Source organism: Gambusia affinis, linkage group LG20, assembly GCF_019740435.1.
Source record: "Gambusia affinis linkage group LG20, SWU_Gaff_1.0, whole genome shotgun sequence".
Classification (NCBI taxonomy): domain Eukaryota; kingdom Metazoa; phylum Chordata; class Actinopteri; order Cyprinodontiformes; family Poeciliidae; genus Gambusia; species Gambusia affinis.
This window is the reverse complement of record NC_057887.1, coordinates 3929599-3956617: the sequence shown is the minus strand read 5'-3', so window position 1 is coordinate 3956617 and position 27019 is coordinate 3929599. Positions and strand designations below refer to the sequence as shown.

General features: G+C 40.7%; 2 protein-coding genes across 3 annotated transcripts in view; one reads left to right on the top strand and one right to left on the bottom strand.

The window, feature by feature from the left end:
- Positions 1-27019, bottom strand: part of LOC122823406 — an 87199-nt gene that overhangs the window by 27399 nt on the left and 32781 nt on the right. The gene's annotated exons all lie outside the window — the stretch shown is intronic.
- vstm4b (V-set and transmembrane domain containing 4b) lies at positions 839-25718 on the top strand. Of its 2 annotated transcripts, XM_044103006.1 has the most exons (8): positions 841-1109; positions 3030-3437; positions 13402-13455; positions 13636-13743; positions 21727-21760; positions 21902-22026; positions 22403-22467; positions 22946-25717. In XM_044103006.1, the coding sequence occupies exons 1-8, from the start codon at positions 1058-1060 to the stop codon at positions 23069-23071; spliced, it is 972 nt and encodes a 323-aa protein (XP_043958941.1). In that variant the 5' UTR covers positions 841-1057; the 3' UTR covers positions 23072-25717. The 2 variants fall into 2 exon arrangements, with proteins under 2 accessions (XP_043958942.1, XP_043958941.1); XM_044103007.1 differs by lacking the exon at positions 13636-13743 and having other exon boundaries at positions 839-1109; positions 22946-25718.

Below are 27019 nucleotides of genomic sequence, written 5' to 3'. Positions count from 1 at the left end.
ATCTAAAACCATAGGATGAGTCATCAGATGTTTATCAATGGATCTATAGCAACAGGTGACTGGCACCAACAGGACTTTAGCTTATATGTAAGCTTTTATTTTGATTGCTCACTTTCAGTAAATATTTAACCTCAGGTGAAATATTTACTTTGAAGCCAAATATTTAGTTCTTAAAATAATATTTAGCTGAGAGCTTGCCAGCTAAATATTTAGCTCAGATCTAAGTATCTAGCTAGCTAACATTCAGTCTGAAATTACTAACATAGTGAAAGTATGACTATGGAAAATGAACTCCCATTTTTTTATGACAAGCTAAATAACCCAAATTATCGGTGCTAATCTTTGACTGTAACTTCACAAACGAAAGTTACAACAACTTAGCTACTTCAGCGAAAGCATCTGTGAGCGTCGGTGTTGCTACATATTCAGGGTTGGATGTGGATCTGGACTTTGACTGGGCAACTCTAACACATGAATTTGGTTTGATCCAAATTATTATTTTTTTAAGTGTTGTCCTGACAATGGGTTTGAATTTAATAAAACTTTGACTAATTGGGTCAAATCTGTGATATTTTTGCGCACAAAACCAGCCCTGGTCCTCCTGCCTGTGTGTTCCAAAATAACAGCTCTGACTGAGGTCTGCGCCCGCTGTCCTGCACAGCTGGAAGTGTAATATGCTCACAGACGATCTCAAACACACACACACACACACACGCACACGCCACCTCCCTGCTCTCCTTTTCCTGCTCAGGAAGCTACATTTCCCACTTCTCTGACTAGAACTAAAGCTTGCCCGTGTGTGTGTCCTCACACACGCCAGCACGTCTGTTTTTGTCTGCTCCGCGTGCGCGACGCAGCCAAATGTGCTTTTACTGTCTGGGAGGAGAATGGGAGGGAAGGAAGGGGTTTCTGAGTGGAAACAGAGCGTCCAGTGTTTCATATTTCACCTCCCAGTCGAAGGGAGAAAAAAAAAAAGAAGAAGAAGAGGAGGAAACCTGCGGACAATTTTCTTGAGACGCATTTAACTTGGAGTTTATGGAGGCTGCAGTTGTGGAAAATGAAGATCTCCTCTCTGGTCTTTGCTCTGCTAACCCGAGCTTTGTTTGGAGGTAGGAATACTGGTTTTGGATTGTTGGGGGTTTTTTCCCCCCCTCAACTTCTGCTGGAGTTAACATGGTGAAGGTTTTTAGACAAACTGAGGAGAACCGAGAATCAGAGATGATGTGGAGTTGGATTTTGGACAATAATTGGGGATGACTACTGGACCCGTATTCAGAAAATGAGAAGGAATTCTAGAGTAAAGATTCATGTTGTTGGATTGTTGAAAAAGGTTTTTCTTTCTCATTCATTTAAAACAGCTTCAGGGTTCCATTGAAACGGCAAAGATATTTCTGATGGGCAACGATTGTTTCCTGATTTATTTTTAAAATATTAGGGTTAGGAGTACCTAATGTGGCTAGGATTACCCCTAACCCCTTTGTGGTTAGGGTTTTGGGGTGTTAGGGTGGTACTAATAGCCTTATTTGCAGTATTTAGACAGGGAAAAGGCAGAAACAGAAGAAGGAAGACATGCAGAAAAGGTTCCCAACCCTGAAGTTGGGAACTGAACCCCAAATGGCTTCATTGAGGTCGAAGAGCCTGTGTCTATGAGGCGCTTCTGTCTACAGGGCACCTGCTCTACCCTTACACTACGTGACGGCCCCCCAACTGACCTTTGTAACCCAGTGTGGTTTGTGGAACTGCTTACAGCAGCACAAGCATGCGTATTATAAGTATGCCCATTCAACACGCAATAGCAAGTGCTGTTCCTCATTGTCTGAGCCCATGTTTGTTGTCATGAGTACCAAAAATAACCCCATCGTCAGAAGGAAAAGGGAAGGTGACGTTCCATCTGGTCCTGGAAACAGATTTGCTGATGTGTCCATTTTGGGGTTTTATTTAATCTGATGAAGGCAAAACAGCACAGAATTGGGAAGTGGACAGTAAATTATCGATTGTACCTGAAAATATATGAAGGTTGTGAAACTGCAAATCTTTCCGTATGCGTCTGTACCAACTAGGAACATCTAGAGAGTTAAATTCCTGCCTGTTTTTCTTTGGAAAATAGCTTAACGCTCAGTTGGATTGGATAGAGATGTTCCGTGAGTCTTCACTTTCATGCTTTGCCACAGTCTGCACAAATCTGTGGCCAAACTAAGGCTACGTTCACACAGAAAATCTTGATGCTCATTTCCAACTTTTTCCTGAAATTGTATCATTTTGCGTGGTCATTCATGCTGCCAGTTGAATACAACTGCAATCAGACTTCTTTGTGAATAATTTACAGCCTCAAGGAGACCTGGATTCACAGAAGAGAAACGTAGACGTCATAGCAGCGCACTGTTTATGGAAGTGATACTGGAAGGAGACATTTATGGGTTGTTTTAAAGTTTATCCAGAAATGGGAGCCAACAGGATTGTCACAAAATAAGATTAAGGAAGCGGATAAAAAAATGCACAACTATGATTATATGATATGATTTATATGATTATTACTTTCTTCCATTGTTTATGTCTGGATATGGTTTAGAATTATAATGCCATGTCAATGATGTAGAAGTCGGATAAAATGCGACGTGACCATTCAGACTGCAGATGCTTTGAAAACAATCACGTATTCAATTTAGCAACATATACTGAAGAGGCATATATCGGAATTTCTTATACGGGAAAAAAATTGGAATTGGACCATTCAGACTTCAGTTTATGATTATAACTTTGGATATGGGCAAAAAGTTTGCTTTCTCTGTGAACGCAGCTTAAAACTGCATTTCACCTAGGACACCATCCCCATGAAGAAACAGGGATGGAAGAATGATGGGACAATTTTTTTGTTTCAGCAGGGGCAAGGAAACTGAACAAAGATCATGGAGCTAAATGCAAGAAAATCCTGGTATAAGACCAGTTAAAGGCCTGAAAAGTCTTGAGACTAGGGAAGAAGGTGACACCAAATATACTCAGATGTAACTCAGATGTAACTTCGTCCTCAGATTTCTGCTTGGCCATCAACGCCACCATCACTCCATCGCCCTTCACGGTTGCCCAGGAGGGTCAGAACATCACACTCACCTGCGTCGTCTCCCAGAGACGGCGAAACACAGCCCTACCCGTCGTCAAATGGACCTTCTTGCCAGCAAGCGCGGATCGACCCGAGGACGAACTCCTGATCGCCCGGGTCAACATGAGGAAAGCTCGCTTCTATGGGAACTACACCAAGAGTTTCCCCTGGCCAAAGTTCAAGTTGACGGTGGTGAAGCAGGGGAAGATCTTTGAGCTGCTCGTCCAGAAGGTGTCCGAGGAAGACAGAGGACTCTACATGTGTCGGGTGCAGGAGTTCAAGAAGCACCAGGACCGCTGGAAGGCCTCGACCAACTATACCGCCGCTACTGAGCTTAGAGGTAAAGGGCCTTGATTTTTCTTTTCCTCGTATTGGGAATTAATTGGAATCATATGGTTCTGTATCAAATGTCTCACATCCCTGAAGAGTGGCAGAAAGAACTCACAAATTTAATAGCCATTTGTTTCACAAACCAACCTTTGCGTCTTCAGAAGTTGCAGTTTCTGACCACAAGTAGGTGATGTAACTTGTGTGGTGGTGATTCAAGGGAGCAAAAAGCACGATTCTGCTTTTCATTAGGGAGGGGGAAATGTCATCAGTTAGGAGCAGACCCGGAGATAAAAGGAATCCTGCACGTCGCCAAGCTGCGGCTGAGGCTGAGTAACTGATCCTGGAAAACGAGCAAGTGTCTGAGGCTTTTCACTGCCAAGAAGTGGCAGGAGAGACTTTAACATGGTGGGATGGATGGCATGGCCTCTGGCCCCAAGATGATGCAGAAAAATTTTAGTTATTCTTTTGCACTTTTAACGATGCGTTTGAGTCAGTCTTATATCCCCGGTGGAGTGTTCATATGTCTACTCCACTGAGCTTCAAAAGCAAGAAGTTGGTTCACTTTGAATTTTTTCTGGGTTTTTAGACAACCCAGAATATCTTTCTCTAACATTTGGACTAATGTCCCTTTGCAAGTTACACCTCAACATTAGGCTTTGTGTTTCCATCGAAGTGCTGTTTGTTTACTCCGAAGTTTTATCACGTGTCACTTGTGATGAAGAGCCTCCGAGTGAAGCTGTTTACTTTGACTTCTTTCAATCCTTTTTCCTGAAAATTCTAAATGAGGTAATTAAATTGAAGAGTTTTTCGTATTATCGACATTTGCCTTACATGGGTTTTAAAATATGCTTTAGCTCTGTCAGTTTGCACAGGTCCAGCTGTAATTAATTCATCGTTCTGTTCCTTTAAAACTGTGCTTACTGTGGCCTTTTGGCTTTTTGAAAGAAACTTCTCTGGACCCTTGGATAGCTATAGACCTATATACAAGGTTTCATTCCTTTCTGTGTCTTTAAAAAAAGATTGATCTCATTTTAAGGTTCCAGTTCGGTTTTAGAACAAACCACAGCACAGTGATAGCATTACTGAGAGTCATTTGCTCTGATTCTGGTAAATCCTCAGATTCAGTTTTACTAGTTTTGAACTCTACTTGAAACAAATTACCTCCAACACTGGGTTGGCATTTCTGGTATGATCTTAAGGTTTTACATCCAGTTGTACAACAGATCTTATATTGTGGTTGTTAGCACTCTCTTGTCCTAAACCAACATGGACCCTGGAGTACCTCAGGGTTTTGCTCTTGGACCTCTCCTCTTTTCTTTAGCCATGTTTACCCTTGGGAGGTATCATCCAGCTGCATATTGTCCATTTTCATTCTTGATTATGACACACAGCTGTACATCCCTTTTCATTCCAGAGACACTTTTAAAAGATTTCATGTGCTGTATTCCTGCTGCTAAATGACTGTTAATGGTGTGACTGCACCAGCAATTTTTCTTTATTTTTTAAGTGCAAGAACAAACATGTAGGTTTGCTTAAAACAAAAAGCTCAAAGCCAACCAAATATTTATACCATTAAATTCCAGTAGTCTTTATAATTCAGACGTTTTGCTGAACTTTTAATTCTGACAAAAACAATTTCAAAATATCTCCCCATGTACTGTTGCTCTCGTCCCACCACTCCCTGCTGCTGGTTGGGTCCAACTAATCTACAGCCGCTTTGGAGATTATAATATTGTGAATTGATTATCATAACTTTATTTTTCTGGCCCTAATACTCTAAATAGGCTTAATAAAAAAGACAACAAAAAAAAATTTTCCAAGAAAAACTATATCAATATTTTAGTCAGCTCACAGCTGACTAAAATGGTTAATCTGATACCATTTTAAGTAATAAAATGCTGGTGAAGAGATGTGACAGACACAGCTCTGTCTTTGAAACAAAACAGAACAACAATGTTCCAAAGGTGTGCAATACTAGTAATTTGGTCTTCTGCATTCTGTTCCAATGTGTAATGTTTAGCCTGAAGCAATAAACTGTGCTATAACTTATTTTCTTTTTGTCCCGCCTCGGCATTAGCTAGGTTGGTCCTCAGATTATGCTCTCTCCGTCTTTTTACTCTGTAATTGTGTAGTCATGCTTAATTTTCTAAAGCCACATTCCAAGCACCTGACACGTACCTGTGATTTTATGTTGTTTAAACAAAACCTTCGGTGGTTTCAGAAAAGCTGAAAACTCCAACTGCTGTTTAACAGAAGAAAACTCTACTCATTTTTAAAATGCAGTTTTTCAACAGTCTGGCATTTATATTTGAGGGCTATTGACTCTATTGTATGCAACACTACTTGACTCTAAATGTACACATTTTCCTATGGTTTTTCTCTGATGTTGCAGTCATATTCCTTCATGATAAAAAAAATTAAACGCATAAAACAAGCCGCGAGGATTAGTCTCCCTATAACCAAGTGAAGTCGTTGGATATACTTTTACTTGAGCATATATGCACTTCCTTTAACCAAACAATTGCGCGATTTGAATTTATCAAAAATAGAACAGTTTAATGGAAACATGGCAATTTAGAAAAATCTCACATTTTTTTGATCAAATGTTTTTAAGCTAGGATGACGTGGTTTTTCAGCCATATAGAAATACGTGTTTCGCAAAATTACGACACATTTATTGCTGAGCTGGACTTTTTCAAAGCAAACTTCCATCTCAATAAGCTTTTTATAGCTACTGAGGTTACTGAAGAGACTGAGTCACTATGAAGGGCTATGCCTCACAAACTACAATCTAAACATCCCAAATCTTTACATCTACCAGTGTTTTATTCTCAACCGCTACCAGTTTCTCCACATATTGCATCGATGTGTTCAGCTGAGGCGGCTATGGATCACAGCACATGCACATTACCCCCAAGAGCTGTAGTTTCTCAAAGTGGCGTATAAAAAGAAAATTCAAATTGCAAAAACCGAACAGAGATAGATGTAGGGAGAAAGGTAAAGCTTGAATTTACCAGTCCAGAGGCCAGTCGCCTTATGCGTGGGTCCTGACACACTGTGGTTATGGAAGTGGGAAGTTATTTCAGTCTAAGGAAGCACTGCTCTATTTTGGTTTGAGTAATAATAAAAATGCTTACTCCACCATATTTCCATGACCTCAACAATTTAGACATGAGAGCCATTAGCACAATGTGTGTCAATAGGAAACAAACCGAACAGGCTGTGTTCTCTGTAAGCCAGTCCAAGCTAAGTACCGTATGTAGAAGTCATGTGAAAACACAACCACAGACTTTAGAAAGCGGCTGAGCTGCACATTCTTTGGGAGTCTTACAGATAAATGGGAGGAAGATTTGGTGGGCTTCATTTCCACTCTCCACTTTCTGAGCCCCTTCTTGTTCATGTTGAGAGATTTTTCAGCAAAGCCAGCAGAAACGGGGCGAGCTCTTTGGTTGAGTTTACAGTTTTAGCAAATTGTATTCTTTCCAGAGATTTTTCCAATCTAACAGGTTATTTTCACATCTGATAGTCTGGTCGGCTCGGTTCAATTGGAGACCAAAATTGCAACTTTTGTTACATTTTCAGATGGAGCGGTTTGCTTTCACATTGCACTGTGTCAAACAAACCAAGCTGTTTGAGGAACCTGTTCATACCCTCCTTATGGTGGCGCTGCACCAAGAGCCACTGAAATAAATGACACAAAAACCTCTGAAGAAGACATTGAGCACAACTTCCTTCTTCACAAAACGAACAAAAACAAAGTAGTCTCAGATTTTAGCAGTTGTAGGATTTCTCTTTTATCTTTGGTAAAAACCACGGGCCAATTCTCCCGCTAGAGCTGGACTCACACGTTTGTTTTTACCCAGAATGCCCTGCGCCACAGTCCACTTCCTAGTTTGGAGTGGTCTCCTACTTGCTTGCTGTTCACATATGCATTCAGGCCACACCAGACTTCAGTACCACCGAACTGATAGCTAGGTCTTTAGGCTCAGAGCCGGCGTTTTGTTGGGGTAAGGTTGCAGTAGTCCATATTACATACTATTCTGATTTCACACAGAGTTAATTTTGAAGTGCAATGTCATCTGCATATAATCTAATATTAAAAAACCTTTTATCGTGAAACAATGACTTATAGCGAATTTGGCAAACCAAGGTTTGAAAAATCTATTTTCCCTCTGTGGTACAACAGGGGTGAAAATTTCCTCCCATTATTTATGCAAAGCACTGAAAGCAGTGATATAACTCAGCTAGACATACAGCAGTTTAAAAGCTCCCCAGGGGCTTTAAACCCCCAGCAACATAGCTCATGCTTTAGATGACTCTCACAAGAATACTGGAGATTAGACGTGCATACATGTGTGTGACATCAAACTAATTGGATTCTTATGGTGGGAGAACATTTGGTGGACAGGTGTTTTTACAATCAGGCATATTCACCGAACCCCCAGCAACATAGCTCACTACGACAATAAACAGCTCATCAAGAGGTCAGGAGGTTTGCTGGGACGTTCAAGGCCTCGATAATAGCCTCCACCTAGATCTGTTACTTATCCCATCTGGATAAGTAACAGACTTATAAAGAAATTTTTTCACAAGTTTCTCTGCTCTTTTGAACAATTATGGTTTTAGTTTTAGATACAGTATCAGAATCATGAATGTCTTATTAATTCTGAACTTTTAACAATCTACTTGAGTGTTTGAGAGTGGAACAGCCAGATAGCACAGCACATAACTTTTAATGCACTGCGGATTTTGTCTTAGTAACACAGGAAGAATATATAAATATAAACTTTTAATTAAATTATAGATGTACGCTCCCACTAATGTTTTGGTGAGTTTTGACAGGACTTCTATCAGCCATCTAGAAGTTTCTGCCAGAATTTCGACTCGTTTGCTTAGTGCTTTTAACAGAAGTAATTTAAACTGGTAAGTTTTGATGCTACTTTAAAGCATAGTCCACATGTTTTCAAGCCTTTCAGGTAGCTTTATGTAACCCCTACAAAAGCAGTTTTCATATGTTGTATTTCCAACAACATTTTTTTCAATGGGCATTTTGAAAAGGTTGATGGAAATGGTAAAATTCAAAATAATAAAGAAAAGTTTTTACACTTGCTTGATATGGTTTTTGGCTTTTGTGGAAAAAGATTTGTTGTGTAAAAGGTAGATGGAAATGCATTAGCCAAATAAGTTTGAATGTTGTGAACTGCCCCATCCACTGCTAGATACTTAACATGTCTGGCCTTACCAGAGGTACAAAACTAGAAAACGGGCCAAATTTCCAGTGTAGTCCCTGCTGTTTTCTTGTTTTTTTGTGACATTTCAGAAATTTGCTAGAAAAATTGGCATGAAAATTGGATGGGAACAAAGCTACTGTCCAGTTGGATGGTTCACAATGTGGGATTTTTTTTTGCTGCCAATGGTAATGGTGTGATGCACAGACAGAATGAAATAGTGAACATGAAGGACCATCTCCAACTTCTTCAGCCAGATAATGAGCCCCAAAAACAACAGAGGAATGAATCAAACCGGCTAACACCAGGCTTCAAGAAAGACCTCAGCCTCAGTGGAAAACTGTTATGAAATATATGTTACATGTGTTACATATGTCAAGTTATGTATGCTCTAAAATCCCAAAGCAGTAAAAGCTCCAAAAACTCTGAGGAAAAACACCACAAGTGAAACTACCTTAAACGCTCATCAGACCTGTAAAAAGTTTCAAGGGTGCAAATTCATCTTGCATCTTAAAAAGCAAATTAGAAGGGAAAGCAATAAATATGCAAGACATGCATCAAAACTGACAACAGGAAGTAAGTGGATGGAGTAAAGGCTTCAACAGTTTGTCTTCTCATTCATTTACAGTCATCAATAGTACAGCAGATCGGAGCAGCGACCATTCCATCACAGAGGTTCATTATGCAGTCCTGTTCACGTCTGCGTGCCGATGTTTACTGGCTTTGTTGGCGCACAGAAAGGAGCCACAAGTCTAAAACACAGAGTGCAGCTGAACACAACTCTGGCTTTTGTGTTCAAACAGAACGTGAAAGAATCCCTCCACTGTGGCCTTTTGGCTTTGTCAGCCATTTGTTGAAAAAAGATAGTTTTCAAGATGAGGGGAAAACAGTTTCATGGCACACAAGCGCTGCAGATTTAGGAGATCGGCCATTACTCCGACACGCACTGCAGCTGCGCTGACTCAGCCACGGAGAACCATTGGCTAAAACGTAAACCTGATTTAGTTTGGTGATAACTTCCTATGAAGGAATTATGTACATTTCGACCAGCTTAGCTGCTATTTGGGAGAAAATAATCAGTGAGAGGAACATAATAGTGTGCTCACTACTAAAGGTACAAATATGTGGGGGACATTTTCAGAATAGCCCATTTGTTTTTACAGGTACGTCTACTGAACAGTTACGTTATCTTAATGTTTATGTGTAGAACTAAGAGCTATTAAACACCAAAACGAACTGGGTTTATTCCCAACTATCACTAAACTCTATTACTTAAAGAAAGTTATTTTTTCCTTTTCAGCTACTGTGACAATGGAGAAAGAAAGAATCTTCTCTGTCACCATTTTTTAACACTAACTGAATTACTCACCTGAAACAATCTGAAGCCTAATGTTGACACCACTGGTGTTAGCTGATGTCCAAATCCTGCTACAGCATTTAGCTAGCTTAAATGCTACACAGCTGCAGACATGTGGGCAGGATTCCCTCTCAGGAGAGAGGGAAGTTCCCAACAGCTGGACTTTCACTGAGGCTCCAGGAAAAACTCAAACATTGGGTGTAGGAAAACGCCTTCAAAACAATAATATTTCATATTGTCAAACATTCTATATCGCATAGGCTAAGCTGTGTGGTATAGAATCGGGAGGTAGGAGTTTGTCCTGTAACTGGTGGGCTATCAGTTCAAATCCCGGCTCCGTCTATCTCAGCCATTGTGTTCTTGGGTAACCCGCCCCGAATGCAGCTGGTGGTCAGAGCGTCCAACAGTCTGGCCCAGGACAGCTGTGGCTACATCGTACCTCACCCCCATCAGCGTGTGAATGACTGTATTACAGCATGCTTTAGAGCAGGGGTGTCAAACTCCAGTCCTCGAGGGCCGCAGTCCTGCAACTTTTAGATGTGCCTGTGCTGCAGCACAGCTGAATAGAATAATTAAGGCTCTGGAGAACTGATCTACTCAAGGTGGAGGTAATTAAGCCATTTCATTCCAGTGTTTTGTACCTGTGGCACATCTAGAAACTGCAGGACTGCGGCCCTCGAGGACTGGAGTTTGACACCCCTGCTTTAGAGTCTGTTTTCAATTTAAGATCACCTCTTTTAAGAATAATCTCTTATGGACACTGTTTTTATAGCATTTTATCCAGTTCACACTAAATCTAGAGTCAGTCCTTTACAAGCCACTCTCTGATGCTCCAAAACATAGTATATTCAAACTAGTTCTAGCAAAATATGTGGCTTACTATTGAAAATTGTAAAAGAATCGAAACATGTAAACATACAGACCTATAACAGCATTTAAACCGTGGTGCGTCCCGAACTGGGAAATTTAGTACGGTCGTATTTAATAAATTATACGTCCAGATGAGTTTTGTTTGTCAGATTAGAAGTACTTTAAGTAGCAGGTATTAACATTTCATTAAGCCCACATTTCTGTTTTTAAAAGCAGATTTTCTATGGGTCTAAATTGTAAACATGTTTTTATTAACTAATGAGAAACTCGTCATAATTAAAGGTTTTTCAAATGTCCATCTGTTTCTAATTAATCAACATAATGTGCTTTAATTACTGATAAAATTCATAAAATAAATGGACTCCAGATATTCTAGAGAGGTTCTATAAAGTAGGAAGTGGTTTTCCTTAATATAATGAAATAAAAAATAAAAATATTTTTTTTTAAATGAGGTTATCTTTAATATTACAATTTTGCTGATGATCTGAAACATGTAAATGTACAAAAAGAAAAAAGAAATCCATAGGGATTGGGAGGATAATGTGAGCCTTCATTAATGTCACTTATGAAAAGGACATTAATATTCCTCCAGACGGACCTTTCCTGCTCATGTCCTCCTGATGCCATGCCGTCTTGGTAACGTGTCGGCCACGAGGTTTGGTTTGTTAGTCTGCCAGCTGGCCTGTGAGAAAGTCTCCAGTAGGCGAGATGGCGAGCCAGCCCGTCGTCAGCTGCTGGTGGTTGTGGGTATTTTGAGATGTGCCAGTGGGTGTCACTTCACAAGCTTCCTGCCACTAGCTCGACAACACTACCGCCATGTTAAGACTCCTGTGGTTGGATGGGGTGGAGAAATGAGAGAGTGTGTGTGTGTGTGTGTGTGTGTGTGTGGAGGGGGGGACTTCACTTTGAGCATGGGAAACATTGAGAAGGAGAGGATCACCAGTGGCTCTTCATTTGAAATGTTCAGGGTGTAAATAAGACTTGGAGTGACTTGAAGTTAGCAGATTCAATAATAATTGCCAGCCAATTTGATAGAACATTCAAACATCAGATCTTTTGCAGATTTATGAGTTGAATTTGAAGATGAAATATTCAAAGTCTGAATTTGTGATATAGAACTAAGGATAATGTTTGATTTCTCGTTTCCCGTCTCATGGCTGTAAACCAAATGTGTCCAAAGCTGAACGTACTCGAAGTCCACCGGTTTCAACGTTTTTCTCAAAAACTTTATATTGAATTTTTTTTACCTAAAATCAAACAAAAAAAATTTTATATTTTGATTAAATAAACATTCCTACTGTTGAAGAATTGGGATCTCTCATCATACAGTACCGCTGGATGTACCAATTCTGGTATATTCAGATTACTATCTGAATATACCCTCTGAAAATATACCAATTCACACAAATGTGTTATTAAAAGTTTTGAAATTTTTCTGGATGGATGGTTTACTATTTTTGTCTAGGGCTGGATATGGGTCACTCTTTCTGAAAAAATGCTTCCTGTATTTTGCCAAGTTGAAGGAATGGGTGTGTCCACGACTGCTAGAGTAAAAATAGCTGAAAATGATAGAAACACATGCATTAACCTTATTTTTTTTAAATAAAAAATAGAATCCATATCATAAAAATAGAATTCTCTTTTACTGATAGTTTTAAAATTTTTCAAGGTGGCCACCATGGATGTCATGAAGAATATGTTTGCACTAAAATGTAACAGGTATTGCCAGTAGACAGCGCAGCAAACCAAAAAGTTAGGTTCGCTAACCGCTAATTTGCTAAACAAGAATCTTAGCGCTGCTAGTGCAAAACACATTTTTTTTTTAAAAATTAGCAGAAGCTAGCGCTAAGCTGTTGATTCCATTTAAAAATGACCAAAAGCTAAATAAATCCATAAATCCATTTAGAAATTACCTGACACTAATGCTAAACCGCTTAGCACAAAAAAATTGGCAGAAGCCAACGCTAACCATTAAGTCAAAGGTCACAGTCTGTCACACGTCTTCATTGTGTTGTGAGACTCACCAACAGCAAAGTCTTCAGTTTCAGCTTAAGGTTCTGCTTTTTCTACATATTACTTTATAGTCATTCTGTTCATACAACTTTAGTCAAAAATATGAAATAAAGATCACCCGAGTCTTTAAATGGGAAACATTTTACTCAAATGATTTCAAAAGTACAGAAATGGCAGCCATCTTGAAAAATGGCATCCTAATGGCAGAATTCAAGCAGCCAAAGGGAAATATGAAAAACATGCGACCTCAGATGTAAGCATACAGTTTTTTATGCTCGTATCCAGACATGATGGGGGAAATTTGAAAAGTGAAATCAAACATGAATGTGAAACGTAGATGTTTTTACACAAGCTTTGGCTTCAGGTCTTCCTACAGTTAGCTCTATTTAAAGCACAAGCCTATGTGTAATCAAGCTGCAAAAAAAAAAAAAAAGAGAGAGAAAAAAGCCACAGTGATGACTACAGACCTCACGTGTTTCTTTTCTCTCCCCTCTCTTTCTGTGCAGTGCATGTTCTACCGACCACCGAGACCAAAGAAAACCTGTGGAGTTTGTTTGAAGGTGAGTTGTAGTATTTTTAGCAGTTGTGTCCACGTCTGTGGCGAACAAGAGCAGGCCAAAATATCCCAGTCTGAAGGAGCAGTTTAGAATAACTCAGCATTATTTTTTGCTTTGTTCTGCCTGTAGTTAACAAACATGATGCTTTTTGAACCAATGTATATGTGCGTGTGTGTGTTTCAGATGTGTACTTGTGTGCAGTGTTGATCTGCTCTGTGGGTCTGCTGTGCATGTGCATGTTCACTGTGACCATTACCTGCCAATTCATACAAAGGAAGCAGAGGCTAAAAGGTCAGCAACACAATTTATTTCATATTTTCTGGGTTATGTGATGTGATCACCAACATAAGATATCATGAAATGGAAGGAAAAAGGATCCATGGTTTCCAAATGTTTTCAGCCCCTTTGACTTCAATACCCTTAAATAAAACGCTGTGCAAAAAATTACCTTCAGATTTGTTTGTTACTGCGCAATAGCCAGCCCCGCCCTCTCCTCACAACTCCTCGGGCTGACTACTGAACCAGTTCTCTGTCTAACAGGTCCGGAGAATCTCTAAGACCTGGGTCTTACCCTGAACAAGATCTATAAGAGATAATCTATTTAAACTGGTGGCGAAAGGGATTCGTCTAGCTCTGACTACCTCCTTATCCAGAAGTTATGACCCTTCCCAGTTAAGGAACAATCAACCGAGTAGCCCTCACAGCCGCATAGTTCCAATAACCACTTCTGTTAACGGTAGTTCCCTTTCTAAAATTGTAACGTGCACTTGGTAACGGCTAGATAATTTTTAGTGACTAAGACTAAGATAATCACAGGGTCATTATTTTTCTCACCAAAGGAAAGTCTGAAGCCACCACATTACTAGAATCATGAATACTGATTTTACTATAAATAGAAGAACTTTAATTCAAATGACTCAATTAATTTCAATGTCCACAACCTAATCAGAATTTTTAAAATATATGAATTTATTAAGCAAGCTTTAGCAGGGAAAATGACAGGCATACAGAATTTACTTGAGACTACCATACAAAGAAAATCAATATAGTTTAGATCAATTCAACCTTTACCTAACAACCTCCCTACACTGTCATCTATCTATCAAATAAGGCTTTGGGGTGTGGCACAACTCATACCCATCGATGGTATCGGATCTTGGCAACAGGAGTCCTTGTAGTCCTTGGTCAGAGTCTTTGACTTTGAATCATAAATCCTCCTTGGAACCAAACAAAATGAACTGTCTGCTTCATCCAGCCGAACAGCCCTTAGTCGATCCTGTGACTTTTGTTCAGTTCCCCAAGTCCGTTGAGATGTAATTCTTTGAAATCGCTGGGTAGAGTGCAGAGTTTGGAAATCTAATTAGGAACCAAGGCAGTGGGTCGGTGGATCTCGCCCTTTGGTCCGGCGTGAGGAGCTCCGTTGTCCTCCTTGTGAGGCGCTTTTCTTGGTTCCAGGGCGTAGTCCTCTGCTGGTCTTCTTACCACACTTGTGTAGAGTCTCAGCGCCGGCGACGAAGAACACCGTATCACCTCGGTCTCACATTTTTATACGTTTCTGCACTTGTGGGCATGTACCCCAGATAGAGAGAGAGAGAGCAGGGGTGCTGCTTGCGTTTGCCCGCCTCTACACTCAGGCCCCAACCGTTGTGGGAGATTGCACACCACTCTGGTGACATTCGTGACTTGGGTCATATTGACCCTGTTGCGAGATAACGTGCTTTTGACACCTGCAACTATTGGAAACTTTCTCAAGTGGCAGGCATACTTGTGACCTGGCAGTTGCACAACTAAACCCACTCTCATGTTCTGACATTTGCAGTTTGCACCCACCTCAGCCTTCCTTCTCTTTCTTTGATTCTATACTTTTATCCATATAATTAACTTTAATCAATAAAGTTTGTTTTATATAAAACATCAATTCATTACATTAGATTATTTGATTTTGGTTCATCGTTACAGAAAACATACTAAAATACAGAGATTACACATTAAGCAATCACTATTAATCAACACACAAAGCTGTAGCAGTCTCGTAGGCATTTTTATAGAAAAAGAACATCTGTAAGCACATCCTCATGACTGCGCAACCAGGCCCCAACTCTTAGCTCAGGCCTTTTTTGCTCAACAACCTGTTTCCAAATAAGGCGTTGACCATCTCTGCTCTCCTGTTAGTTCCTTTTTCTCCCTTAACCTTTCACCTACAATCTACCTCCAACACATCAGTGATCTTTAATTGCAGTTACACCTTTGACACCATTTCAAGTTCAGAGTAAAAATCACATTTATAACATTTCAAGTTCAGAGTAAAAATCACATTTATAACTTCTTTTACTTCTCTGATTTATCATTCATTTATAATGTTATGATAACCATAATTTATCAGTTACTCTTATTATAATCTTAATGTGAGTTATTACAAATGTTTTCTGTAAAGAAACCAAGAATAATCCATGATTCTTATTATTTGATATCAAAGTTACAGTTACTTGTTTTACTTGTAAGAGTTCCCACTAATGTAAGTGTAAGTGTAAGTATTATTACAAGTAAACCAATATTAATATAAGTATTTTACTTTGAATCTTATCCAATTACTCACAATATTTAGATTTCTTTCTTTAAAACTTTCATGCTAGTAATAGTCTGAACTATTTTTATAAATCTGCAGGCTGGAAACTTACTTCCTCTTTTCCAGGAAACTGCTTTTCCTGTTTCATGACTCTCTCTGTCTTGACTATGATTTCTTATGATTAAATAGAAAAAGTAGAATTAAAGCAAAGTTTGCAGGAGACAGAAACAACACACACAACCAAATTGATTTTATTGACATTTAAGTCTAATGTTGGGTCTAGATTTTACTTGAGTAATTAATTTTAAAGATAACTTTATTTATTTTTACTGTTAAACTAAAATCTCCAGCATGGGGAAGTGGGATGATCTCGGATTTTCTTGACACCCCCTCCACGAGGTCAGACCTTTCCCATGCTGGGAGTCCATCACCCTCCTGCAGTTCTGCGTCGTCATCGTCTGGAAAGAGAAGAGGTTCTTCTGGGATGTGAAGTTGCAGATTCTTCATCCTCAGTTGTCACAAAGGGCTCAGTGTAGTCATCAAAACTCCACCTCTCTTGACACCCCCTCCTTGGAGTTTTAATTTCCCCCATTAGGTGATGAATGTCGAAGAGAACTTGGATCGCTCCGATTCTTTCACAGGAACCTTCGCTGGATGAACTGTCGTTTCTTCAGGATGGGGGAAGGAAGAAGGCCTCAAAAAAAAAATCTCAACATTCAGCAGAGCAAAGCAAAAAATAAGCAGCATGGCGCTTTCCTCGTAATCGTGATCCTTTTCCGTAGCTGTGGTCTTTAAGGGGTACTGGAGTTGTCGGAGGCATCAGGAATTGTCCAAAAAAAAAACAAAACTGCAAAACTTACAGTGCTGAATATCCAGGACAGGTGCTCTAGATATCAGGACGAAACAGTTGCCAGATCCTTCTAGGTGTTGGGTCTGACTTCAATGCTTTGTTACAGGGTTGATCTTAGTGATTTTCTATGACGCCACTTCTTCCTCACGACTTCAGCCCCTTTTCCAGTTTAATCCATCAGTTTGTGACAGGAGTTCTTCTTTAGCATAGTCCAATTTCTTCACGGCCCTCCCAGTCCAAAGCCTTGAAGTTGTTCTTCTAATTACAACCACCCCCCCCACGGTGGCCAGTCCGAGATAGGGTGGAGTATTACATGATTCACTGGCCCTTGCACCGGCTTCGGTTTCTCTTTAGTTAGGAACTGGAGTGAGCTGCTCGACTCCTTGGATCCCTTTCTTCATCTGTAGTACTGTGTTGCAGTTCAGTACTTACTTTACAAAATCTTGGGCGTTGAACCTCAGCTTCATCACCGTGGCTGTAGGCCGATCTTGACTCTCTGCCCTGTTTCCAATGACACTTTGAGCTGCAACTTCCCTTTTTCCTTCTCTGGGCAAAAAGGAGAAGTGTCTTCGCCTCCCTGCTTTCTGTGACGTGAACGGAGTTCCTCTGCAGGGGAAGACCTGCTCTTCTAGCAGCTGTCACTGTTACTGAGTCCATCAGAACCAAGAGGTATTTCTCACCTCTTTTTCCTGTTTTCCCCATGGGGCCCGCAACATCCATGCAGACTGAGCCCCAGGGGACTGTGCTCTTGATGGTCAATCCTCCAACCGCTGCCCTCGGCGACCTGCGTTGTATTGACCACACACTTGCAGTCCCTCAGCACGCTTGGACCTTTTTCACTGGGATCCAAAGCTCTTGCTCCTCCAGCTCCCTACGGGTAGATCGCACGCCTGCATGTCCTAGGGCCTCATGCACACTGCGCACAACCTCGTCCACGTACTCTTCTGGGACCTCCCAACCTTTGGGAGTACTGTCCCACTTCTCGGTATCGACAAAGACAATCTTCCGCTGGTGGACATAACAGTCCACTCTTCTGGGACCTCCCGACCTTTGGGAGTTCTGTCCCACTTCTTCATTCCCACGCCAATGAGCTCCCTCATGCGTGTGCGCTCGTTGATGCTCCTCGTCCGTGTTGTCCCCTGCGTCGTCTGAGCTGCTCTCATCCTGATGTCGTGTCGGCGCTGATGGTTTCCTCTCCGTGCTGTGAAGCGTCGGGCGAAACTCGGACAGCTGGGCTCTCCGCGACAACCAGTCGATCGCAGCCGTCTCCATCCCCTCCTCCTCAACCTTCCGCTGGGGTGCTCCTTCCGCTTCCTCCAGACGTGTCGGTCGAGGACTTTCCTGGGCTGGTGACGGAGCCGGTCGAGATGGTCCTTCGTCCTCATCCGAAGCCAAGTCGATGAGGTCCGCCGATCCCAGCTCTCCGCCGGGGGTCCCTGTCCTGCTCGGGAAACGGGATGGAGCCTCAGCGACGTCAGAATCCTCTCTCGCAGCTGGGGCTGATGCTGGTTCCCGCTCCTTCTTCTCCTTCTTGTAGAAGTAGTGATGATTGAAGAACATGCGCTGATTTGGCTCTGTCCTGGTGCCGAATCCATCACTGAGCAGCAGCAACTTCATTGGAGTTCTCTGTAGTTGGGACTTGGAGAGCTCAGACTGCTCCCCTCCTCCACTTTGTTCCTCTTCTTCGTGGCCGTATCAATCTTCTTTATTATCCATTCTTGTTCTTTGTCTTCGAGTTGTCTATCCCCCAAAGCCTCTCTTAACGTTATCGAGCAGGGATGGGTCTAGACCGGGTTGGCTACTGGCTTCACTGTCTGGATCTGGTCAGGTATCCTCAGTAGAAGCTTTCCTCACCTGTATGCTATACAGTTACTGCAAGGGTTGTGACTGACGGCCCTGCCAGTCACCACTAGCTCCTCTCCCTAAGAGCTAGCCACTAAGTGAGCTATTCAGAATCACACATCTGTTTTTACTGACTTAGTACCTGGGGCCCTCCTACTCCGTTGGACTTGGGCCCACCCAGGGACGCCATGTTTGTTACTGCGCAATAGCCAGCCCCGCCCTCTCCTCACAACTCCTCGGGCTGACTACTGAACCAGTTCTCTGTCTAACAGGTCCGGAGAATCTCTAAGACCTGGGTCTTACCCTGAACAAGATCTATAAGAGATAATCTATTTAAACTGGTGGCGAAAGGGATTCGTCTAGCTCTGACTACCTCCTTATCCAGAAGTTATGACCCTTCCCAGTTAAGGAACAATCAACCGAGTAGCCCTCACAGCCGCATAGTTCCAATAACCACTTCTGTTAACGGTAGTTCCCTTTCTAAAATTGTAACGTGCACTTGGTAACGGCTAGATAATTTTTAGTGACTAAGACTAAGATAATCACAGGGTCATTATTTTTCTCTCACCAAAGGAAAGTCTGAAGCCACCACATTACTAGAATCATGAATACTGATTTTACTATAAATAGAAGCACTTTAATTCAAATGACTCAATTAATTTCAATGTCCACAACCTAATCAGAATTTTTAAAATATATGAATTTATTAAGCAAGCTTTAGCAGGGAAAATGACAGGCATACAGAATTTGAGACTACCATACAAAGAAAATCAATATAGTTTAGATCAATTCAACCTTTACCTAACAACCTCCCTACACTGTCATCTATCTATCAAATAAGCTTTGGGGTGTGGCACAACTCATACTCATCGATGGTATCGGATCTTGGCAACCGGAGTCCTTGTAGTCCTTGGTCAGAGTCTTTGACTTTAAATCATAAATCCTCTTTGGAACCGAAACAAAAATGAACTGTCTGCTTCATCCAGCCGAACAGCCCTTAGTCGATCCTGTGACTTTTGTTCAGTTCCCCAAGTCCGTTGAGATGTAATTCTTTGAAATCGCTGGGTAGAGTGCAGAGTTTGGAAATCTAATTAGGAACCAAGGCAGTGGGTCGGTGGATCTCGCCCTTTGGTCCGGCGTGAGGAGCTCCGTTGTCCTCCTTGTGAGGCGCTTTTCTTGGTTCCAGGGCGTGGTCCTCTGCTGGTCTTCTTACCACACTTGTGTAGAGTCTCAGCGCCGGCGACGAAGAACACCGTATCACCTCGGTCTCACATTTTTATACGTTTCTGCACTTGTGGGCATGTACCCCAGATAGAGAGAGAGAGAGCAGGGGTGCTGCTTGCGCTTGCCGCCTCTACACTCAGGCCCCAACCGTTGTGGGAGATTGCACACCACTCTGGTGACATTCGTGACTTGGGTCATATTGACCCTGTTGCGAGATAACGTGCTTTTGACACCTGCAACTATTGGAAACTTTCTCAAGTGGCAGGCATACTTGTGACCTGGCAGTTGCACAACTAAACCCACTCTCATGTTCTGACATTTGCAGTTTGCACCCACCTCAGCCTTCCTTCTCTTTCTTTGATTCTATACTTTTATCCATATAATTAACTTTAATCAATAAAGTTTGTTTTATATAAAACATCAATTCATTACATTAGATTATTTGATTTTGGTTCATCGTTACAGAAAACATACTAAAATACAGAGATTACACATTAAGCAATCACTATTAATCAACACACAAAGCTGTAGCAGTCTCCTAGGCATTTTTATAGAAAAAGAACATCTGTAAGCACATCCTCATGACTGCGCAACCAGGCCCCAACTCTTAGCTCAGGCCTTTTTTGCTCAACAACCTGTTTCCAAATAAGGCGTTGACCATCTCTGCTCTCCTGTTAGTTCCTCTTTCTCCCTTAACCTTTCACCTACAATCTACCTCCTAACATGTCAGTGATCTTTAATTGCAGTTACACCTTTGACACCATTTCAAGTTCAGAGTAAAAATCACATTTATAACATTTCAAGTTCAGAGTAAAAATCACATTTATAACTTCTTTTACTTCTCTGATTTATCATTCATTTATAATGTTATGATAACCATAATTTATCAGTTACTCTTATTATAATCTTAATGTGAGTTATTACAAATGTTTTCTGTAAAGAAACCAAGAATAATCCATGATTCTTATTATTTGATATCAAAGTTACAGTTACTTGTTTTACTTGTAAGAGTTCCCACTAATGTAAGTGTAAGTGTAAGTATTATTACAAGTAAACCAATATTAATATAAGTATTTTACTTTGAATCTTATCCAATTACTCACAATATTTAGATTTCTTTCTTTAAAACTTTCATGCTAAGTAATAGTCTGAACTATTTTTATAAATCTGCAGGCTGGAAACTTACTTCCTCTTTTTCCAGGAAACTGCTTTTCCTGTTTCATGACTCTCTCTGTCTTGACTATGATTTCTTATGATTAGATAGAAAAAAGTAGAATTAAAGCAAAGTTTGCAGGAGACAGAAACAACACACACAACCAAATTGATTTTATTGACATTTAAGTCTAATGTTGGGTCTAGATTTTACTTGAGTAATTAATTTTAAAGATAACTTTATTTCTTTTTACTGTTAAACTAAAATCTCCAGCATGGGGAAGTGGGATGATCTCGGATTTTCTTGACAGATTTCACCCAATCAATAAAGACGTTCCACCTGCGTGCTTCATAATCTCTAAAGTGAATATTCGCAGATGTTCTCCGTCCCATGTGACCGAGCTTGAAGCATTCTGCAAAGGAAACATTTCCACCTCTAGGCAAACCTTTATACATTTCTTTATTAAAAATCTAATTAAAAAAAAAAAACATATATGCTTTTCTTTCTACATCTCAATTTGTGCGGGTCAATAAGATACAATCTTAATAAAATACTTTGTTGTTTGTACTTTTAAGAAGGCAACATTTATTCAGTTCTCTTCCTGCTGATGCTAAAACTAAATCGGTTATATTTTTGCAGATCAGTACCACTTGGTTAAAAGCCCACAGAACAGGTAGGATTCCTTGAGTCTTTATTTTTTACTTTCATTTCAGTTTCTTTCAGAACTCCTCTCCTGTCAACAATGAAAACCAACTGAAAAAAACCCAACAAACACAAACTAAAACTCCACTGTTCAAATCTGGTTTCACTCCAGCTCAGGAGAGACGGTCACCAGCGTAGTCAGTGTTTCTCCTGCTCTTCCTAAGAAGGAGAGGCGATACAGAAAGAAGAGGAGTAGAGACTACCAGGAGGAGAAACCACCAGAGATACCAGCTAAAGGTAAACACAAGCATGTGATGCTTTCACAAGAACGAAAACAAGTCTGGAAGAATAAATCACCCTCCACACAGAGGCACATCAGAATTTAGCTCGGGAAAATGTAGGGAAAGCCCTTGACTGTTTTTAAAGTTCAGTTTTCTAAGCGCTAAATGAAAAATTAGCTAGATGTCGAACTTTGTCAAACTGAGTTTACAAAAACAGTCAAGCGTAGCAAAATTTAACCCTGAAAAAATTCGAGGAAGCTAGGTGTGCAAAACAAAACATTAGAGTCGCTGTTAGCACAGCAGTGAGTTAGCGGAAGTGTTCCCACCACTGTTGTTTTCAACAGCAGATCATTCAGCTTTCCACACAACTCATCTGTATTTTGTCCTTGCAGCCCCCATCGAAGACAAAACTCGCAAACCCAAACTATTAAAACCTCAACCAAGGAAAGTAGTTCTGGTGAGTTTTTGCTTTCAGTTCATAATCTTGTTTTTAAGCATTGTTTTTGACCTAGGTTGTGTATCCAACATGTTTGGAGGAGAGCTTTATATGATCAATCCATGTGTAAAGCATTCAGTCACACACAGTCCAGATGCTATGAAAAGAGACCAACACGGAGTTTAAGGTGTAAAAGATGAATGTGAGAATTTCCCATAAAAAGTGTGATGATGTGGTTTTTTGATTATATATGTTTTAAAGTGCTTTTAAACCCAGAGCTCCTGGTTGGTGGCAGCTGCAGCGAGCATGTTAACATTTACCCAACCCAAAAAAGTTATGCACTTAGTAAATCTACACCATCTTTAGTCCTATAATTAGCCTAATTAAGTTTCTCATAATGGATTTTTTCTTCTTCTCATGCTTCGTCCCACCGCTGACTCCCCTCTCCTCCGTCATTATGCTTTCCTCCGCCCTCGCCTCACCGCCATCTCGTCCCCAGCCCAGGATAGTGGAGGAGAATCTGACATATGCGGAGCTGGATCTGGTGAAGCCGATCCCGGAGACTAAAGCATCTCGGAGCGGGACTGTGTACGCTCAGATACTGTTTGAGGAGCAGCAGCTTTGAGAAGGAACACAAACCACTAAAACAAAAAAAAAAAAAAAAAAAAACTGTGCCTTGTATAAAAACTGTTGTCTATTTATGCTCTGTTTCTGTGCTGTTTTGCGGTGGAGATAAATGGGTATTTTTTTGATGCGACAAACTTCTACATGTGGTTTTGTAGATATTTTGTATACCTTCTTCTTTTGATAGCAACATACAATGTGACATTTTTTTGCTTTCTTTTGTTTGTTTTATATTGGAGTACTTGTATTAAATGTGGTTAAGTCCGGTGTACCCCAAACTAACATGGTAGACGACTTAAGCTCAAGGAACTGTAAATTTACTGGAATCTGCGTAAGGAAACACTTTGGAGGTATTTCTGAAGAGCTACAATAAAATTAACTGGCATTAATCCAGATTATACAGCCTAGAATCAACAGGCCCAGGCCGTGTCAACCACCCGGCCTCCACTAAGGTGAACCAGTCTCCTTAACCTATGGGAGCCTCATCTATAGTTGTGGTCTGACATTCATCAAAACCAATGAACTGATCTTACTCTGACCCATTGCATAAGAAGGTAATGCCTTTGACAAGAATGCTCATTGGATTACCAAAACCCCTCCACCGTGTCAAGCTGATGATTCCTTGGATGTTTCAGATGAGAGTCAGTTCCTCTGAGTCTGAGACCATTGTCTTCAACAAGGAAAGGGATTACTCCGTCCATGCTTCAAGTAGAGGAGTCCCAAGTATTTTGCCATCTTGTTCTGAAGGATTGGAGTCTTGTATGTGGCTACGTTAATTTCCTGTGCTGAAGGAAAATAAGTTCATGATTTAGTGCCTCGTCAATGTTCCGACTCTTAACAGTCATAAGATACGGAGCAAGGAAATGACGGACTGGGCCAAGTTTGCCCTTGGAGATGATGCAAAGAGTTTCCACCATCCAGGGTGAGGCATCAAAAGGAGTGAGTTGAGGTGGGGGTGTCTTTTTGGCCATATTGAAATTTGAGATGGAAGCATTATTTTTTAATCACACACACACAAAAAAAAAAATCACATGATCAACAACTGGATGTTGGCACTGGCACAAACCAAGAAGAAGATAGTAGGAAGTAGTGGGAGGATGATGGTGCGGCATGTTTGTTGATGAACAACTTGTACACATGCGACTTTAATTGCATAACAGAAACAACACAATTGCAGAACTTTTTTTTTTTTAACAATACAGGAATATTGACAAAGTTTTGTGCATGTTTGTAATGGAAATGCATCTAGTGAATGAAGTAAACATTTCTAAATGAGTGACAAAATTACAGACATATGTCATCATGTTTGTGAACTAATCCCTTCTCAAACATCATGTCCTTCTAATGTGTCCACAGCAATATTCATCCTTCAAGGCATCTGGGTTCAGTCTGTTTCTGTTTGTCCTGCAGCAATTTATTATGACCACAGAGTTGATACAAACCAGTAATTAGCCCCCCGCTTCCCCCCACGGGTAAGTATGCGAGACCATGCAGGCACTTTCATCTGGCGCCAATGTCAACTCTAAGGACTGTTCACACATACTCATGAGAGACAGGACTGGGGTTACAGGAACGCTAAAATGGATACAAGAAAAAAAACACACCTGATTGTTGAGGTGATGCACATGAATTTTATATTCACCGTTTGGCATAAATCTCTGCTTAATTTGAATCTCGGTGGAGGGAGAGGTAGGGGGATGTTTGCTGATCAAGAACAAGAAGCCACAACATGTCCTACAATTCTGTGCAACTCTCGTTTTTCCACTTTCCATCACTGTGTGTGTGTGTGTGAAAACAATTGGATCCCCTCTCTTTTCCACTCAGCGATCTTTTGGACTCAAGAATGAGAAAAACAAAAGGGGAACCATTTTCAAACGGTGAACTTGAAACCCAGACGCAAAGGCACCCGATCCTTCCCTTCCCCTCAAGACTTTCGCCATCTTCCCTGGGCTTTTCCATACAGCTGGAGGACTGCTGCCTGCATACTGAGGCTCTTAAAAGAGTTTATCTCAAAAGAGAAGTTTCGCCTCATTTCCTGTCATCAAACGTGAACTGAAGCAGCATCTGACTGTTTACTAGTTTAACTTTATAGAAACTTCATTTAAAGCCACGGAATAGACGGTACTGGCCAACTAAAGACTGTGATGTCAAAAACATCGGTTAATAAAATTAAGAAAGCAGAGTTGCATGACTGTGCATAACAAATAGGACACACTGTTCTCTGGGTGTTTGTAGGAAAAAGCTTGTTGTCGAGTGTTTTTCCCGACGTTTGTATTCTCTCTGTATAAAATAAGTGACATTTTGGTGGATAGTAGAAGTGTCTTAAAAATGCCTTCAGACTGTGAAAAGTAAAGTTCCTTCCAACCCACATTGTCCATAATGGGCGTCTACTAACCAGAACCATGTGTGTGAACTGTGCCTCTGTGCCACCTCTCGCTTTTCGCTCTCTGCCCTCCGCTGACCTTGGCACTGGTCCACATTCCTGCATTTAGGCTTGTGCCTTTTTGTTTGTTTTGGTTTTTTTGGACCAATGTGTATAAAGAAGTGAAATAAATAGACTATAAAGGTTAAAATCTTTGTAGAAGTGTTTTGGGTTATTTCTCCCTAGTCTCATGTATGTTGATGTTGGTGAAGATCAAATGTTTGGGGAGAAATATCTTATTTCCAGACAAAAAGTAGTCAGTATCACCTAATACTAAATAAAATAAATCAACTTCAAATATTGCGAAAACATATAAGGGATACAATTTTTGATTTCTTCAGACGGTAATAGTAGCTCGTAAAATGAGGTGGGGGGAGCTCCGTCTTTTCACAGATTACCTGTTTTGTATTGTGCTGCCACCACAAAACTGTGGCTCAGTTTTAATATGTAAAAAAACATTTTTATAACACTTACATACTTCAGCTTTAAGTAAAAATGGTAGATCATGACAGAAAACAAAAAGAAAATTAATATTCAGGAAGGGGAACACAACAACAAACTAAAAAATAACACACCTTAAAGAAATGTGGCAGAAACTAGGGTGAGATTAAGTAAGAGAAGCACTACTTTAACAAATCTTTACTCGAGTGAAGGTAACAAACATCCAGTCAAGAAATTACTCAAGAGTAAAGTAGTACTTGGTAAAAATGGTACTCAATTACCGACTGACCAGAACATTATCTAAATATATTAATCTGACGGATGATTAACATGTCAGAACCTGGAGGTGAAGGTCAATCCTGTCTGAGGATAAAAACATGCAGCCCCTAAATATATACAAATGATGTCAGAGGAAAGACATAACCTATTGTTAAATCTGAAGAGGTTGCACATGATTGTGTGTGTCTTGTGTACGTCCTCCTTCCGGTCCATAAGAAAACAGAGCGTGTACTAAACACTTCGTCTATGTCCAACGGTTCCTGTGTGGTCACGATAATCCATAGTTATGCTGACTTCGAAGCTAAAACAAAAATCAAATGAAAGGCCTCGGGAGGAGAAGATCACAGGACGGAGGAGCATGATCACCGAATCACCGTCCAGCAGTCGGCCGGTCTTGGCTGAGTCTCTTCTTCCTGATTCCTGTCCGAGTACGAGGGCCCACCAATCCCTCCAAACCCAATCTGCTTCCAACTACGAGACAAAGCAGCCAGCTGACCATGCCGGCTGCACGAGTTCACAAACAGCTTTTATTGTCCTCCAAGTCCGGTCGGTTTAAAAATACACACCGAGTAAGTTGGCCTACAAATTTACAGAGCTGTGCTTGTTTTGCCAAGATCCCAGTTCAGAAGGAAAAAAGGACAAACACTGTAGATGTTTTCATCTCCGTGACAGCAAAGAACATACAAGGCTGTGAAAAAACACTCCTTTCTACTCCAGAAGAGAAAAAACATTGTTGCGCATTTCTTTTGTTACTGCTACTTAAATGTGTCGGATCATCAAACAAATCTAATTATCAGACAAAGTTGA

Excerpts from the sequence above, each read along its gene's own strand:
- vstm4b (XM_044103006.1), top strand. The coding sequence starts at position 1,058 with ATGAAGATCTCCTCTCTGGTCTTTGCTCTGCTAACCCGAGCTTTGTTT. Across the intron at positions 3,438-13,401 it reads CGCCGCTACTGAGCTTAGAG|TGCATGTTCTACCGACCACC; the intron begins GTAAAGGGCCTT and ends CTTTCTGTGCAG. Across the intron at positions 13,744-21,726 it reads AAGGAAGCAGAGGCTAAAAG|ATCAGTACCACTTGGTTAAA; the intron begins GTCAGCAACACA and ends ATATTTTTGCAG.